Here is a 17,318-nt window from a genome sequence, read left to right as displayed (position 1 = left end):
GTGTCAGGTTAGGTAGGAGGACACGGCTGCCATCTAATCTGGATTACAGTGGATCTAATACCTCAGAGTTCATGTTTTGACTTTTAAGTTCATTAGCTTCCCACTGTGGAATGTAAGTCAGAGAATACTGTACCTATTTTTCCCTCAAGCTGAAACATCAAGTTTGATATTCTGGTGAAGAGAGCCCTCTAAAATCTGTATAAGCAAGCTGTGTTCTCCATCTGCCGCCACTTCTTTTAGCAAGATCTGTCAAACAGTGCCAGAAAGAAAGAGCATTGCTGTAGTTCTTAAAATTCATTTCAAATCACAGCGCTTACATTTTCTCTCAGCTTTTTAGTTTTAAAAGATCTGCTGCAGTAAAAGGTGACTGATGATGTTTTATAGGTTATCTATTTGCAGAGCATAATATACAATGTTTCATAAACCAAAGCAGCATGATGGTGCTAAAATTAAACTGCATATCCTGTAGGCAAATCAGCATAGTCCTAGTATCACACAGAAGACATGTGGGCTGTTGTTGGTAGGCAGGAGATGCTCTGGCGTAAGAAGCAGAAATCCTCTCCTAGCCACAGGCGAAAAGAAAAGGCTGCAACAGTGAATGGACCTTGCTTTATGATGCTATTGACATTAAAGGAGCAAGTGGAGTGGAATATGTACAACACTGGCCAACTGTCTGTGTTGTTACAGTCGTGCCGATCATGAATCATTTTGCCCCAGGCTTCACAACTTGGGAAACTGATTCCGCAGACAGAATGGTTTGTTTGTTAGATGGCCTGAGATTGAATCACTGTTGTTGTTTTTGTGTTTTTTGTCTGTTTCTTCTGTGAACCTGGAATCATTGTTCTTTTCTGCACATTGGAACCGTGTTACATTGATCAACATGAACCAGCTGTAAGTACATAAACTATTTTTTAAATAACCAAATAACATTTTTTATAGACAGGATACACAAAATATTTAAGATATGTTTGTTTCATGTGATTGTGACATCTTGAATTTAAATGTGAAATATTTTCAGTGAAAACCGGAATATGCAATTGCAAAGTAAATGTATAAAGCCAGCAAAAATGTTTGATCAAAACTCAAATCTGTATACTAGAAACACTGAGGTCCAAGAGGTTAGAAGATTTGTAGTGTATATCAGTTGAGACAGCGGGGGAATAGGGTGATCAAGACTTGTCTGTTGAGCTTTTGAGGTAATGATGGAATGTAAGATTTGATTTACTTCTGTTTTTAATTTGTGATTATTATTTTTTTTTACTGTCTTACAGCAACAAAAGAACCTGGAAGGATATGTTGGCTTTGCAAGCCTCCCAAACCAAGTGTACAGGAAGTCTGTCAAGAGGGGCTTTGAGTTCACCCTGATGGTCGTGGGTAAGAACACAAGCTGCTCAGCCCTCGGTTTGCCCTTGTTTAGTTTGAATCATTTCATTGTATTCCTTGTGGTTGGCATTTTAAAGTCCTTCACTGTGGTTTGTTTTTGAGAGAGAGAGGGAGAGAGAGGGAGAGAGAGGGCGAGAGAGAGAGGGAGAGAGAGAGAGGGAGAGAGAGAGAGAGAATATTTACTGTATACACAGAGGACTGATCCCCAGCTTTGTAGTATTACTTTGGAAGTCAAAGAGGATGGGGGAATTGCATCGCCATTCTGTGAATTAATCGTTATGTCAGGTACTTGACACTTTGTCCCAGGAAGGAAACATTTGGGTTGGATTTATCTAGAACTGCACTCAACGAATCAGAAATGCAGACATTCTTTTAAAATGCTTGGATGTGGTGGTTGACAATGGGCCAAGAATCTCCTTGGCTGATCAGGCCCTGTTTGGAAGGAAAATGTTTTCTAGGGTCAAAACCATTTCCTGTGGGGGACCAACAGAATTATTTAACCAGCATGCTTCTGAGAACATCCCACTGAGTTCACAACAAACAGTTTCTTTACAGGCTTTTCTTAAAGTGCTGGTAATGAAATCCCAAATGTGTAAGTGAACAGTCTTTTAATTGCTGTTATTAAGTAGTTGGAGTAGAGTGTCACGTAAGAAGGCATTTGGATTTTACTTGCCTCTGTCCTCTTCAGTGCCCTTGCTGGATGGTGACCAAGTGGGCCTCTGAGGCCTGTGAATGCTGTGAGGATATTTGTCACTTTGCAGCAAATACCCTCACTTTGGGAATAATTGAAAAGATTTTTTTTTAAAAGGCATTGCAACAAGGGGAAGTACAGGAGGTCCTCTGGGCTTTCAGCTAGTTAAAGCTTCCCATTGTTTTGTGGTATCATCCTCTTGCATGAACACACTCACACACACAATATTCAGCTTTTCTTGGCTCTGATTAGCTGTGAGCCCACATGTCCCCGCAGTGCCCACATGCAACGCAATGCGTCACCAGTGTGGTGTGAAAGGAGGATGAAAAGAGAGGAGCAGAATAAGACAGATAGGATGGCAGTACCACCGTGCCTGGCACAACTCTCCATGCCTCATGACCCAGCAACCTGTTCAGTTCACACATTACAGAGCAGCACTTTCCAAGGGCCTGTTAGCACTTCATATTGCAGTCCGTTTAACCCGTACATACCTATAGCACATTGTTACATGCTACACATAAAATACATGACACACAAATGGTACAGTATAAGCTACACACAGACACTACCCGTTGACAGTGGCTCTAATTTAAGTGATGGCTCATTAAATATTGACTTGTGACCATCAGCCAAGACAGGCGGTGCCAGTGGTCATTTCCACTAATGATCCTTTTCATCAGGAGCTTGGAAACTGGGCACACAATGGCCAACCAAGCTTGAGAAGTCGCCCAGACCACACAGCCAGGCAGCTGCACATAACAAGAGCCATTGTCCACGTTGTTTCCTTAGCCTTTTAACTGCTAACCCAAATGGATTAATGTCTTGGGCAAATGTCAGTCGCATCCCCGGATAGACACATGGCCTTTGATTGTGTGGAGGATGTCAGCAGTGAACTTGAAATATTGGTATCATACAGGGGCTTTTGAGGTTGTTGGGTTTTAGACATTATTCCAAGCAATGCAGTGTTTTACATTCTGGCCAATGTTTTAACCTCTGCAGAACAGTACGAGTCAAACTGGTCCTGACATACAGATTTTTCTTCTTTTCTGGTTGTTCACAGGCGAGTCAGGTCTGGGGAAATCCACGTTGATCAACTCTCTGTTCCTAACAGACCTGTATTCTGCAGAGTATCCTGGACCTTCACATAGAATCAAAAAGACTGTACAGGTAAGCTGCTGCAAAAATACCTTTGATATGAATTGTTACAAACTGCGGTAAAATCTGTGTAACACGCTGTCAGCCTTTGTTGAGGGGGGAAAGACTGGTACGATTATGTACCCCATCTCAGTGCTGCTATTCAAACCATCAGTTTGACATTTTAGGGAAAAGACTAAAAAACTACAGTGACAGAGCCAACACACCCAGATTCTCTACTTTCTGTGTCCATGACATTTTGGCTTTCTTGCAAAACATATATTAAAAACAGGTGAAGGTAGTTTTAATAAAATAGTTTACTGCATTAACATGCCAGAGAACCAGCTCTGTTACACAATCACAAAATAACCAGTGCCTTTCTCACCACATACCATGCAAGGCTGCCACTAAAGAACGCAAATGGTGGATCATTGTGAGGAGAAGAGGATGATGGGGTGTGATGCAAAAATGTTGGTTATTTTTAGAATTCTTTTATACGATTTGTTTTAAAATGGCAAATAGCTGTTTTATTACTAGTTAACTTATTTTATGAAAATAACATTTACCATACCCTTGGACCCTCTGAACTCCAAAACCTGCCAGGCGATTTGAAAGACATGTTATGTTTACAAAAATAACATTTATCAAAGCCAAAAACTGTAAAGGAGAAAGAATCATCAGATTTTCATGTGTAATATTCGTTCCTGTCAGGAAAATAAACCAAATCTGCGGCTGTGTTTACCCAGAGCAGAATTGAGACAATTATAGAAATATGGAAATAATAAAGTAGTCAAATCTCTATTGTATGTGGAGCCACCATTTTTTCTTACTATTGATAACACCTGTCGACCTACAGTGAGTAAAAATGTGACCTCAGCAAAAAATGCACAGAAACTGCTTAGGATTCAGGGGGTTAAACAATTCAGACTTGCCACCAGCTCCTGCCATAAATGCCTCTATCCCCATCTTTCCTAATTACAAAACCTGAATCTTAAACGCCTCAAGTGCTACACTTTGTGTGTCTGGCTCCTGACTGACATCGTCAGTATCTCCAAATGTTTCTACGCTTTTCTGGCTTCTCAGCACAGCTACCTAATGCCAGAGTGTGAGATGGCAGGTTGCTACATGTTGCCAGCTGTTGTGTTTTCTACCCGTATTGTGCGATCTGTGATGCTGTTTCCTTACAGTTATATTGATTCTCCACACCTCCTTCCATATTGTGTTTTAACATGTATTGTTTAAACAATTGGTTTTAGAGGCGCAATGTGTGGCAGAACTAAACACAGTGTGGTTGTCATTCTTTCTCCTGTCTTAGGTGGAGCAGTCAAAAGTTTTAATAAAAGAAGGTGGAGTCCAGCTGCTGCTCACAATAGTTGACACCCCGGGGTTTGGAGATGCTGTTGACAACAGCAACTGGTGAGGACTGCATGAACTGCAGCTCAACACAGATATTATTTTTTATTTATAATCTTTAAAACGACAAAACTACTATCCGCCATTCCATTAAAGCGGTATATTTTTGGTTTTGTGGGCTTTTATTTTACTTAACAAAAGGTGTAATTTGTATTGTGCAGCTGGCAGCCAATCATCGATCACATAGACAGCAAGTTCGAAGACTACCTGAACTCAGAATCTCGGGTGAATAGACGGCAGATGCCTGACAGCCGAATCCACTGCTGCCTGTACTTCATTGCCCCCTCGGGACATGGGTGAGTGAGGGACACAAATTCATAAAAACAGAGTGCCTTATACTGCTCATGTTTAAGCATTAGCAGATCCAATCCAATTTAAGCTCTTAAACTGAATATACTGTTCAATATAAAGAAATGGGATGCAGGTATGGATTGCATAGTACTGGAGAAAGGAAAAGGTTGCAAGAGGACGAATAAGAGAACAGTGAGAGGAAATGAGTGACAAATAGTGTAAGGAGGGAAATGCAGCGTCAACAGTTCCTCAACAGTCAGAGAAGCAGGTTTGTGACTGGAAAGAAAAGGCTGCTGGTTCAGGTCCCTGTGCAATCTGAAAAATGCAGGAAAGGGCAGTCAATAAAGTGCTTCTTCGCTTCGCATTTTCAGCTAGAATGACTTTTAGAAAGGTACTAGATGTTCCCACTGTTTCTCTTTGGACACCAGCATCCAGCTGTGGTCATATTGGCAGCTCTTGAAAGTGTGAAGTAAATATGTGTCGTCTTACTCTGTCTCTTACATTTACTCGCTGAGGCATTTGCTGGAAATGATAGTATGAGAATGAGATGGCTTGAGTTAAAACTTGAGGCTTGTAAAAGGGAAAAAAAAAGAGAAGAGGGGGGTTGTGAGCTATACTGAACTGCTGGCAAAATGCCCAGCAGATGATACTGATCACCAAGTGTTTCATAAAAAGATGACTGTGTGGAATTTTAATTATAATGTTTATTATTCACATACTACCAAATCTTGTGTGGTTTACAGCTAAGATGTGCTCATCTTGGCATTCTTTTAGGAAGCGTACGTGTCTTGTGTGATGCATTTCAGTCAAAGGCCACAAAGTGTCAGAGGAATGAAATTGAGAAACGTCAGTGGTTATTTCCTGCCACAAAAAACTGCAGTATTCAGCCAGTAAGTCCTTTAAGTTTACAGGTTTAATTCATGTTCAAGTGAAAAGCTTGCCCTTGGTCGCAACTCTTGACCTTTAAATTCTACAAAATGCTGTTTGTCATGGCAGTGCAGAGTAGTGTTTTTGTTGCTGCTGGGTGGCGCTGCCTAATTTGTGAATATGCAAATATTCGCCGTGTGCCCACATGCCCTTAAAGCTGTTGATCGTGACATACTGTAAACAATGAAGAAGCCTCTGTCTTCCTTTATTCTTGTGCTTTCTTTTCGCCTTCCTCAGTCTGTCTGTTTTCTATGAGACATTGTGTTTGTACAAGCCTGTGCTCTGCACCCACACAAGCGTTACTTTAGCCTTGAGGATGGGCAGCGTATGCTCTCACACAAACACACTTGCCACACTCACAGAGCAACCCCTCATAACACCAGCTCACTGTTCTCACACAGCCACACAATGACCTCCAACACTGTGGGATACTCTGGGTATTACTTGCACAGCTGAACTCTGGTGACTTTTTTTTCAGGGTTTTTGAGAAACAAGTGTATCTGCAGGTCTTGAAATTTCAAAAAGCATTAAATTCAGTTGCCTTTCAAAAAGGCCTTAGAAGTATGAAAAAGTCAGCTGTTAGTAACAGTGGGCTGTGCTGCTGGAGGCAAGTTATTCATTTTTTGTGCAGTTTGTGTCAGCACCATCAGACCTGTAGAAAGCAAAGTTCCTGCAGCTAGCTGCAGTAGCTGATAGGCCTGTTATCCGGTAGTGGGCAAGTGATGATTTTAGCAACACCTGTAGTTATCATTACTAGTTTAATCATCCTGAATCCAGGTCACATTAATGTAATAAATTGTGTCTTTTGAAGTTATTATTATGCTTTGATGGGAAGCATGAGCATAGATTTTAATAGATGAGAAGATCAGTGCTTCAGACATAGTCAGATCTTTTCTTCTTGTTTTACTCTCAAAGTGTACATTATGATGTTCTACAACCACCAAATCTAATGTCTGGAAAATACATATTGAGTTTAATTGTAGTTGATATTAAGAGGGCCCTATAATTCCAAAAGTCGAATTTTTCCTTTTTTTTATGTGTCTGTATATCTGCTGATAAGCATTAGAAAAATGCATTTTTTTCTTCCCATTTTGTTGGTAATAGATAGATAGATAGATAGACACACATTCCTTTTCTCAAATATACATTGTGTTCACATTGGCAAGATTTTGTTCTCTCATAGAATATGTAACAGTGTTTTACAAGACAGTTTGCTAAATGACCTTTTTTGACTTGGCACCAGTTTTCTCTCAGTATAAAGATCAGACTAGCATAGCCACACAGATGTTGAGTTGCACACGGCCAGTTTGTGGCTTTTCAACACCATATTCTTCTTGCAGTTTATCTAGAGTCATAGTCGTGACAGTTCCAGACCCTTTGGGTTTGGTAATGCTGGTACAATATGGTTTTGAAGTCTTCTTATATATCTGTTACTGGTATAGGATGTGCTAATGTGCAGTGCTATAAAGTTCATGCTGACATGAATGTACTTGATCCATGAGCCAGCTGTCATGGTTTGTTTGGCATATTGTAAAGGTTAATCTTACCTCTTTAGTTTGCAGCTGCATAATGTGTTGGGATCTTCTATGCAGACTGTCTTCTTTTTTGTTGTTCTTTCAGATAAAAACAGTCAGTTTTTACATACAGGTTTCCTAGGTTTTCGGGCAGTACTGTGTTTTATACTGGCCTGCGTGTTGTTGGCTACATAACAACCATGCATCAGACTCAAAGCACTCAAAGCATCAGATTCTGTTGCAGGGCAGATTTCAGCTCTGAGAGATATTTCAATTGTACGCTTAAATAATTAAATGAGTATATGATTATATTTTATAACAAAACACAATGTGATTACTATAACCTAATCATTCTGTAATGGCAAATTTTATTTACCCAGCTTGAAGGCAGCCAAGAATAGCAATGCTTTCTCACGACTATGAAGTCATTTCCTTCGACATTACATACCCTAGTCATGCGTCACTTATTTCTGTGTTTGCTTTAGCTGAATTCATCCTTGTCAAAGAAAGAGTTAACCATAAAACAGTCAGCACCATTTGACACCACTTGTGGTATCCATTTGAATAACATGTAAAGTTGTGTCTTAATCTCTCTGCAGACTGAAACCCCTGGATATCGAGTTCATGAAACGGTTGCATGAGAAAGTAAATGTCATCCCACTGATCGCCAAAGCAGACACTCTCACCCCAGAGGAATGCCAACAGTTCAAGAAGCAGGTCAGTGGTTTCCACAGCTGCATACTGCTACAGAAAAAGTATCTCAGAGGCCATTTTTTTCTCTCTTGTGGTCGCTGGTATGATGATGATGCTGTGCATCACAAAACAAAAATAGAACTCCCTCTTTGGTGTCATGTGTGTTTGTCCAGTGTTAAGTTACATCCTGCACTCTATGGAAGATTATTTGTATACATACAGATTAAAGGTAGAACGTACCAGCATCATTACTGATCATTGCAGTGTAGTGGTTAGTGCTTTATTACAAGAGGTTAGTTCATATCAAAGATGGTGACAAAAAAATAATAAGTTAATTAATAAATAAATTTCACATTTTTTTGTTTTGTATTGTTTGTTTTTCGTTGGTCCAGTAGGATTTGAATGTGGTACCTGTTTTGCTTAGCTATTTCCCCGTCAGCAGTTCTGTCATTCATGTAACGGTCTTCTCTTTTACTGCTAGATCATGAGGGAAATCCAAGAGCACAAAATCAAGATTTACGAGTTTCCTGAGACAGATGATGAAGAAGAGAACAGACTGGTGAAGAAGATAAAGGTATGCCCCTTGCCAAATCCACAGCCCATATTTCACTGTTCTACTGTGTTGTAAACTGACATTCAAACACTCGCATGTATTTATTTATTTATTTATTTATTCATTCATTCATTTATGCTTTGCCAGGACAAGTTGCCGCTGGCTGTAGTAGGAAGCAACACCATTATTGAGGTGAATGGCAAAAGGGTCAGAGGGAGACAATACCCCTGGGGGGTTGCAGAAGGTATGAATTTTTAATCAGTTAAAATCTATCTATAAATAAATAATAAATTTCAACTGATATGAAACTGATAAAAAATAGAGATGTGAATTTGTTTAAAGTCTGAAATAAGGATGCAGATTTTGTATATTTAGTCAGCATGTAAACAAAAGTGTTTGTGAAAGTTTAAACTTGATATGTGTCCATGCTGCCCTATGTTGCTTCATGCATTTGACTAAAGATGTTACTCACTGTCTAAGGTAAAACTAAAGTTATGTGTGTTTTTTTTGTTTGTTTTTAATGTTAATTGCCTGACTGACCATTTCTTGTCCCTCATAGTTGAAAACAGTGACCACTGTGACTTCACCATCCTTAGGGACATGCTCATCAGGTACTGAGAAAACAAAGACCGCTTGAACCTGGACTTACTAAAAACATCTTAATCAAGACTATTGAAGTGGTCTCAGATGACATCACTGCACAAACAGCAATTGAAATAAGTCTCAGGGAGTATTTTAAAAATCTATTCTTCATCGTTCGTCCTCAGAACACACATGCAGGACCTGAAGGATGTGACAAACAACGTCCATTATGAAAACTACCGCAGCAGAAAGCTGGCTGCTGTCACCTACAATGGAGTGGACAACAACAGGGCTAAAGGACAACTGTCCACCAAGTAAGTAAAAAAACAAAGTGTACTAGAGACGGCAGTTATAAATGTTGCAAGTTAAGTTCACCAGGACCTCTGATTATCTACCTCAGTTGCTTGTTTATTAGGTCACTTATAAGCTTATTACATTTTGGGAGATTACTGTATTGCCAGAAACTGATTTTCTGACATCTTGCTTCTAATTTCAAACTTTAATATAGAAAAATGAAGGAGATGGATGTTAGAAACCTCAGTAACATTCAATGGTTCATATAACGGAATATGAATATTCATAGAGTACACAATGCAGAATGTGCAGTTTTATATGATGAATTGGAATCTATAGATTTATAGAGATTCTAATCATGCAGGATGTCTTGAGAATAATGTGTTTTCATCTCGTGTTACTTTTGTTCCAGAAAGTTTGGTCAAGTTTACACTATAGATAGGTATCGATAATGATTGACTGTGTTGTCACGTTATTATCCTGTGCCCTTATTTTACTTAATTATTAGGGTACCAAGTATCATGACAAGGCAAAGCCGGAGGACTGTTTCATTCACTGGCCATTGACCATCTGTTTGTGATATGCATATAAAGTACTGAAGGGCTTCTGTCATAACTTCTGACTCTGCTACTTTGCATAAAATTTGCCACTGATTTTCAAGTTTGAATCAAAAACATGATGACACTTTCTCATCACAATCAAATGGCTAACTCACTACAGCTGAATAGAAGCCTCACACTGCTGATGCTAACACACAGCTAAACGTTTGACCAGCTCTGCTAATGGATTTGACACCCTGCTTACAAACAAAGAGGACGTTATTCTTTTTTTCCATTTGCAGTGAAAATATAGTTTCAGTCCCTGAATAGATCTAAAAGAGTCTAGTTGTTTTAGTGCATGATCTCATCATTGCATGCTGTGTGTGTGTCTGTGCGTGCGTGTGCGTGTGTTTGGTTGTATGCGTTTTTGTTTTTTAGACTTGACACAGTTGAAGGAATGTAAGTGGTCATTTTTTCACTTTATTTTTCAGACCCTTGTTTAAGATGCTCACGTCTCTATATCCTTCCTCTATTTTCCTCCTTTCGGGTGTTTTCTGTCTTTCCTATTGACTTGGGTCTGCTCCCCGCAACTTTCCCCCTGTTACTTCATATTGTCAGGAGGAAAACTGTGAATTGCCACACCTCTTTATGAACATAGTTTGCCAGGCAGGACTGTGATGCTTTCATTTTTTCCAAACGATGAAGTCTTTCCTCTTGTAAACCCGTTGCTCCCTCCACCTGCTGCTGCTCTCAGCCTTGCTTGGATTAACAGAAGAGACCTGCACTGTTGATGTTTGAGCGGTTACCAGTGCTTGTGAGATGTACCACAAGAATGCGAGACAAAATATATCTGCCATTGTATTTTCGATCAGCCTGTCACTCATTGTGACAAGCTGTCTACTTTGAGAATGCGTCTCTAAACCGATTGTCCCCAAGAGTATTGTCATCCTTCCACCTGCCTTTTCTAAATTTGAAAAAGCTTTTGAAAACGCTTTTTTTAAGCACATTTCTCTATAGCCATATATATTAATGACTGAATACACATAGCGTCAGGATTAAAACATGGAGGAAAACATATTTGTTAAGAGTTAAACACTCAAAAGTACAGATGCTCCTGATGACTGATACCTCAGTTGATTCAATAGAAATTTAAATTTAGACTAGTCAGCTTGTCTTGTGTTGCGTAAGAAATCATAAAGAAAACAGTCAAAATTTAGCACAATTAATTGTGTTCCGCATTGCTCTGGTGGAGTGCTTTTATGTCAGTTTATACTGACACCGTCTGCATACAGCCTAATTTCCATTGTCTAGATTAAAACACTGTGAAACCACACTGGTGTTAGCACACGTCATCTGTCTCACTTTTCACCTCTAGTTTCAAACATCCGAGCATAGTGTGATGAGAAGACTCCATAAATAGTGGAAGGTCACTGCGTAACATCTTAGACACAACTGACATTGCACAATGATTATTAGTTTAACCCACTAGTATTTCTGGTGTTGACTAGCAAGGATAGCAACATTTATTCAGTTTAATAGTGTTAATCACGCACACTTCTGCTCAAAAGCTCTGCTAAACTGCTTCATTAGGACTATGTGGGCGTGCTTTCATTGCATTTGACCAGTAGCAGCCTGGTAATTTCAAGCGAATGAGAAACGCATAGAAATACAGAAAGTCTTGGCTGTTCATATGTGACCCAACTGCTCTACTGCCGAATGAGAAAACAAGTTTCAAAATCTTTTAAAGCATGTGATGAAGCAAGTACATCACAACCAACTGCATTCACTATGAACACAAATTAAGCTTTTCAATTCAATTTTATTTATATTGCACCAATTATAGTCAAATTGTCTCAAGACGCTTTACAGAACTCATATGCATGATTCCCCAGAGCAAGCCCTAAGGCAGGGATGTCAAATTCACTCCACACCAGACGTGACTCATTTAATCAACCGATCTCAGTCTCCAGACAGGTGATTGGTCAGACTGTGTGCTCTAGGCTACAGCATTTAGTTCCAACATATCTACAGCACACAGTCTGACCAATCACCTGTCTGGAGACTGAGATCGGTTGATTAAATGAGTCACGTCTGGTGTGATGCTGCTTAGTTGGAACACAAACCTGCAGCCACACCGGCCCTTTGTGGAATGAGTTTGACATCCCTGCCCTGAGGTGACAGTGGCAAGAAAAACACCCTTTTAACAGGGAAAAAAACCTTAAGCAGAACCCGGCTCTTTATGTGGGGGAACCCATCTGCCTGCTGGCCAGGACAGAGAGGGACAGAAGAGGTAGAGAGGGGGAGGTATGGGGGAAGAGGGGATGGGGAACAAGGAACATAAAACACACAATCTGATACATGCACAATAAGACCGATGATACATGCAAAGTACAAGCTAACACGGAAACTCATTCATAGTTTACTGCTATGGTGTATGGCTCTGGCATTAAATATACTACATATATACCTGATAGTAAAATTCAAGCAGTATAAAGATGAACATATCAAGTTATAGTAAGGCCGATGCAGAGTAGATCGGTGGAAATGGGAAGCTTGAAGCAGTGGGCTGGAGAAGGCCAGCAGCAGCATCCCACAGTGGACATGGTGGAGACTAGGCCAGTTGGTGGGACAGCAAGTGCAGATCTGAAGCATCCAGCTCAGAGGCCAGGGACACTTTGAGAAAGGACACAGGGAGAAACAGAGTTAGTGTAATGCAACAACAGTACATATATTCAGTGTAAAGGTAGATAGAGTAGGGCTCAGTGCATTCAGAGAGGTCCCCCAGCAGCCTAGGCCTATAGCAGAAATAGGGACAGAACTAAGTGACATCCAAGAGGAAGACGCCAGCTGACCCTCTCAGAGTCACCCAGTCAGCCCAATTCTAAGATTTTTCAGTGCTTTGATCCTTCACCTTTAATTTTTGAATCACAAAGCAGTCAATGAATTTAGAAAGTTGTAAAAGCTCGATAAGATTTGCGTCGACCATTGTCCTTCCTCCAACAAACATTCCTCATAATCTCAGGTAACCGCTCCACATAGTTCATAACAGGTCTCTGTACACTTGCACTGCAACAAACTACTCTGGGAAGCTTTACTAACAATTAACCCACCACTTCCACTAACAGCCAATGCTTACAGGCGTTAGCCTTTGGATCCCTCCTCTGGTTCCCAGAAATACCTTGTGGTTGGTTTCCTGCTCCTGTCACAACCCTGTTGGATCCTGTCATTCCTGAATCTTCACCTTTAGCCTTGTTTTTCCCTCCTTCACCTTGCCATGTTGTAAATCTTTGGAAAGGGGGAATAATGTTTTGTGATTTGTACAGACTGCATGGATTTTAAAGTCAGCTTGTTGTATTTCTGTAAGCTCTGAAGGAGAAATGGTCTCATAATGTACTTTTCTAATTTTGGTGCACAAATTTGTTCTAGATTTGGTAAAATACCGAATATGGTTCCTTTTATTCCAAGCCTCATCCTACTCCTCTTGTTGTCATCTCCTGAAAATGATTTTAAACTGCATGCACACATGAGTGTTGAAATAGGATTTCTGTTTGCAAAGCTAACTGGCTGGAAGTAGTGAATTTGTTAAATTAACTAAATTCATGTTAATTATGTGTCAGCATACTGATGAATAGGCATGCTGCTGGTAAACCACTGTAGTGTGGGTTTAAATATATGTTTTTGTGTGTGTGCTCTCGTGCTTCCTGTGTAGGAGTCCCCTGGCCCAGATGGAGGAGGAGAGGCGAGAGCATGTGGCGAAGATGAAGAAGATGGAGATGGAGATGGAGCAGGTGTTTGAGATGAAAGTCAAGGAGAAAGTGCAGAAGCTCAAAGACTCTGAAGCAGAGGTAAAACACACACAGGCACACGCACACACACAGAGTGGGTAAAAAAAGGTTTTAGTCATGCCCCAGTGAAGTTACTCATCTCTGTCTGGGCTCCTTCCTTCCTCTTGTTCTGACGTTTATCAGTGGTTAGACGTGTGAAAGAACTGTCTGAGAGCTGTGTTGCTGATTTGTGTAAATGAATGTTCATTTTGCTCGTTTCCTCCTTTGTACGTGTCTTTTATGTATCCGTCCCTGAAACTAGATGCAAGTATGCAGCACGTACGTAACTGTAAGGCTGCTCGTATCTGTGTCCATGTCTGTTAACATATGGAGCACTTCTCCCTATTTTAATATTTACATGTTTACATTATTAAAGCAAATTGAAATTGCATAGCAGTGCCATGATTACAAAGCATGTTCATATCAGGTGAAGGAAATGAACAATGAAAATACTTAAACTTTGGTCAACAAGCATCAGACTCAGTGATACCGAAACATGTGTCCTGCTTTGAGAGGTTCCTTCTCTTCCAGTACTACAGAGAAAGTGTGTGAAAGCATTGCTGCCATTGCAGATTTGTGGATTAATTATGGATACATTAGTGATTTAGAAATGTAATATTATTTTTTTATGCACAGACAAAACATTCTGTGTGCTAATGTAATACTGCAGATTAAATAGAAGATAAAGTAAATGCAGGAATATGCCTTAATAAAGAGAACATCACAAACAAGTTTATCTTCATCGCTTTCACAGAGACTTGGAGTTTTTTTCTTTAAGTTTGTTGAAGAATTATCTTATTTCTTCCCTCATTTCATTGGCTATGCGTTCCTCTCTTACGAGTATTTAATTGTCAGTAAGTTTGTGGATCGCTCGGAAATATTCCAAAATTATGTGTTGTCTTAAATGGAGTTACAGTAGTATTTCTACTCATTCAATCTAACTACAGAGGATATTGTGTTGAAAAAGTTAGATCCTGTTTTGCTGTGTCTCCGCTGTATTTAACTTATTGAGTGCATGTGCGTGCGTTCAGTACAAAGTGCTGACAGCCTCCACTGCATTGTCTCTCTGCAGCTTCAGCGGCGTCATGAGCAGATGAAGAAGAACCTGGAGGCTCAGCACAAGGAGTTAGAGGAGAAGAGACGTGTGTTTGAGGAGGAGAGAGCCAACTGGGAGGCCCAGCAACGCCTGGAGCAGCAGAAACTGGAGGCCTCCAGGTACAACTCACTGTCTCACTTCTGTATTTTACCAAACCCTTGTGTGTGCATACACTTCACCATTATTACAGATTCAAACGCTGTGGGGATGCTGTAAGTTTCAGTGGTGAATAAATAGGTTATTGGCCTCTTTATTCTTTGAACGGATGTTGCGTTTTTTTCATCCTTGCATAAAAATTCAGTTTACGCAAAAGTGTTTCTGTTCATACTACAATAGATATCCACTCATCTGTTATTGTAAGTCATATTGAACACAGAAATACACAAAGGGTTCTCCTAGATGTTTCTTAAATACTGTCTGTGACTTTGGTTTTTACAGGATGTAGAACCTATTTACAGATGGGAAAGTAGCACTGTGGCAATAATTAATCCTGAGGTGTGCTGAGTGCAGTGGCTGTACAAAGCACAGGATTTTAGAACTTCCAACTGTGTTTGGGCGAGGCTGATGGAAACCACGAACAAATTAAACCACCTCTAAATTCTAGCAGCACTGTACTTCAATTACTTTTGTTTTTAAAGGCATATTATATACATTGATGATGAAGAATCTTCTCTCAGTGTCTCCTGAAATAAATATTTGTTTTCCTGGTATGTGCAGTCGACATGCTTGCGCTGTACAGTCACATACTTTGGGCTGCATGCTGACCGTGGCAGAGGGGTCTGAGCAAATCCTCACTGAACTGGGAGGATAAAAACATTTTCTCCATGCATGTTCTTGCAGACACATGGATCTAGAAAGCATGAATTGTGCTGAAATGTTACATAAAACTGTTACTGATTGTTATTTGTGTCTTTCCTCTGTTGCAGGACTCTGGAGAAAAACAAAAAGAAAGGCAAGATCTTTTAAGGACAGTCAGCAGGACCACCCCAACTCGAGTTATTTTTGTTTGCCAACGTTGCCGGTCAGGACACCAGTGTGTGGCACTGACATCACCCCACCTCCTCCTCCTCCTCTTCTCCTTCCTCCTCCTCCTCTTCCTCTGTTCCTGCTCTGTCTGCCAGCACAGCTGTGCTCCTGCTTCCAGCCACGAGACTGTGTACTGGAGGCATTTGTGGGTGTGTGAGGGGGCAGCTGCATGTACGGCCAGAACCGCCACCGCAGAGCCCCCTCGCTGCCTCAGGACTCATCATCATCAAGGAATGTGTTTACCTTAACGACAGGAAGAATAACCCCATTTTAGTGAGGCCAAACCCCATATTATTTTAATTATTATTATTATTGATGGTATTATTGTTATTGTTGTTGTTATCCAGAATACTGTCCCCACCCCCCTCCTACTGCTCTCTTTTTTTTTTTCTCTCCTCCCAAGGTTGCTTTTATGACTGGTGTGTACAGATTGGTGTGGAGAGCAAAGACAAGAAAATCCCCATGACTCATGTCTGACTGTTGTACAATCAATATCTGGTGAATTTTATTTGTTTACAGGAGAAGTGAAAGTAACAGTATATGAACATTAACCTGATCTTCCATCTTGTGTTAAAGTAAGAAGAGGACGAGGCACTAACTGATCCTGTTTTTGTTTTGAGTGTACTTGATAATTCAGTGCAACAGGCTAGACTGAAACGGTGTCAACTCAAAAACCTGACATCAACAAGAACAAGAAAATGCACCTTGGGCCTTTTTATAGATTCAAAATAAATGGCTTAAGCTTCTTTTTTCTCAAATGTAACGCTTTTTCTCCTCTGTGTTTAGCTATTTCCACTAGCCTTGGACCACCATTTATAATGTCATAAGTGTTATATTTCACTTTAGTTTATTTTTATATATACCGAGCCAGCTGAAGTAATAACTTCTTTTGTATGTTTAGGAAATCCTCAGAGACTTGACAGCAGCATCCACTGTTTAAGAAAAACACTTCCACATACAACAGTGGTTCTGGGACGCATTAAAAAAAAAACATTTAAAAAAAAATTCAGTCACTCTGCGGAAACGATCAGTGGGAAATGAAGAGTCAACACCACATTTTGCTTTGGCTATGTACTCCATCTATGTATTTTTAATTTTATTTTTCATTTGTAATGTACAAAGTCACTTAATAAACCTGTGATGATATTTAGGAGTGAGAAGCTTTATTCTGGAAAATAGTGTGTTCTTACTGGGAATTAGTATTATTTGAGGATGTTTCAACCACCTTATTACCCCACTAGATGTCACCATTTCCCAGGTGTTATTTACATTGGTTACAGCTTCAAATATGACTGTTAACTTTGACAGTTTTTTAAAATCTTTTTATAGTCTGAAATGACATGAAACAAATGTGGGTT

The 17,318-nt window shown here is 40.0% G+C and overlaps 1 protein-coding gene across 2 annotated transcripts; it reads left to right on the top strand.

Moving 5' to 3' along the window:
• Positions 1 to 1,244: 1,244 nt before the first annotated feature.
• septin7b (septin 7b) lies at positions 1,245 to 17,106 on the top strand. 2 transcript variants are annotated; one of them, XM_022201233.2, is made up of 13 exons: positions 1,245 to 1,374; positions 3,135 to 3,241; positions 4,524 to 4,624; positions 4,783 to 4,917; positions 7,953 to 8,070; positions 8,528 to 8,620; positions 8,747 to 8,843; positions 9,159 to 9,210; positions 9,367 to 9,495; positions 10,453 to 10,473; positions 13,724 to 13,859; positions 14,911 to 15,053; positions 15,861 to 17,106. In XM_022201233.2, exons 1-13 carry the CDS (start codon positions 1,365 to 1,367, stop codon positions 15,898 to 15,900), a joined length of 1,182 nt encoding a protein of 393 aa, XP_022056925.2. In that variant the 5' UTR covers positions 1,245 to 1,364; the 3' UTR covers positions 15,901 to 17,106. The 2 variants fall into 2 exon arrangements, with proteins under 2 accessions (XP_022056925.2, XP_051813151.1); XM_051957191.1 differs by lacking the exon at positions 10,453 to 10,473.
• Positions 17,107 to 17,318: the final 212 nt, after the last annotated feature.

This window comes from Acanthochromis polyacanthus, chromosome 12 (genome assembly GCF_021347895.1).
Source record: "Acanthochromis polyacanthus isolate Apoly-LR-REF ecotype Palm Island chromosome 12, KAUST_Apoly_ChrSc, whole genome shotgun sequence".
NCBI lineage: Eukaryota > Metazoa > Chordata > Actinopteri > Pomacentridae > Acanthochromis > Acanthochromis polyacanthus.
Note: the sequence above shows the minus strand (reverse complement) of the source record. Positions and strands in the feature narration are given on the sequence as shown.

Excerpts from the sequence above, each read along its gene's own strand:
- septin7b (XM_022201233.2), top strand. Across the intron at positions 4,625-4,782 it reads GCTGTTGACAACAGCAACTG|CTGGCAGCCAATCATCGATC; the intron begins GTGAGGACTGCA and ends TGTATTGTGCAG. Across the intron at positions 10,474-13,723 it reads CTTGACACAGTTGAAGGAAT|GAGTCCCCTGGCCCAGATGG; the intron begins GTAAGTGGTCAT and ends CTTCCTGTGTAG.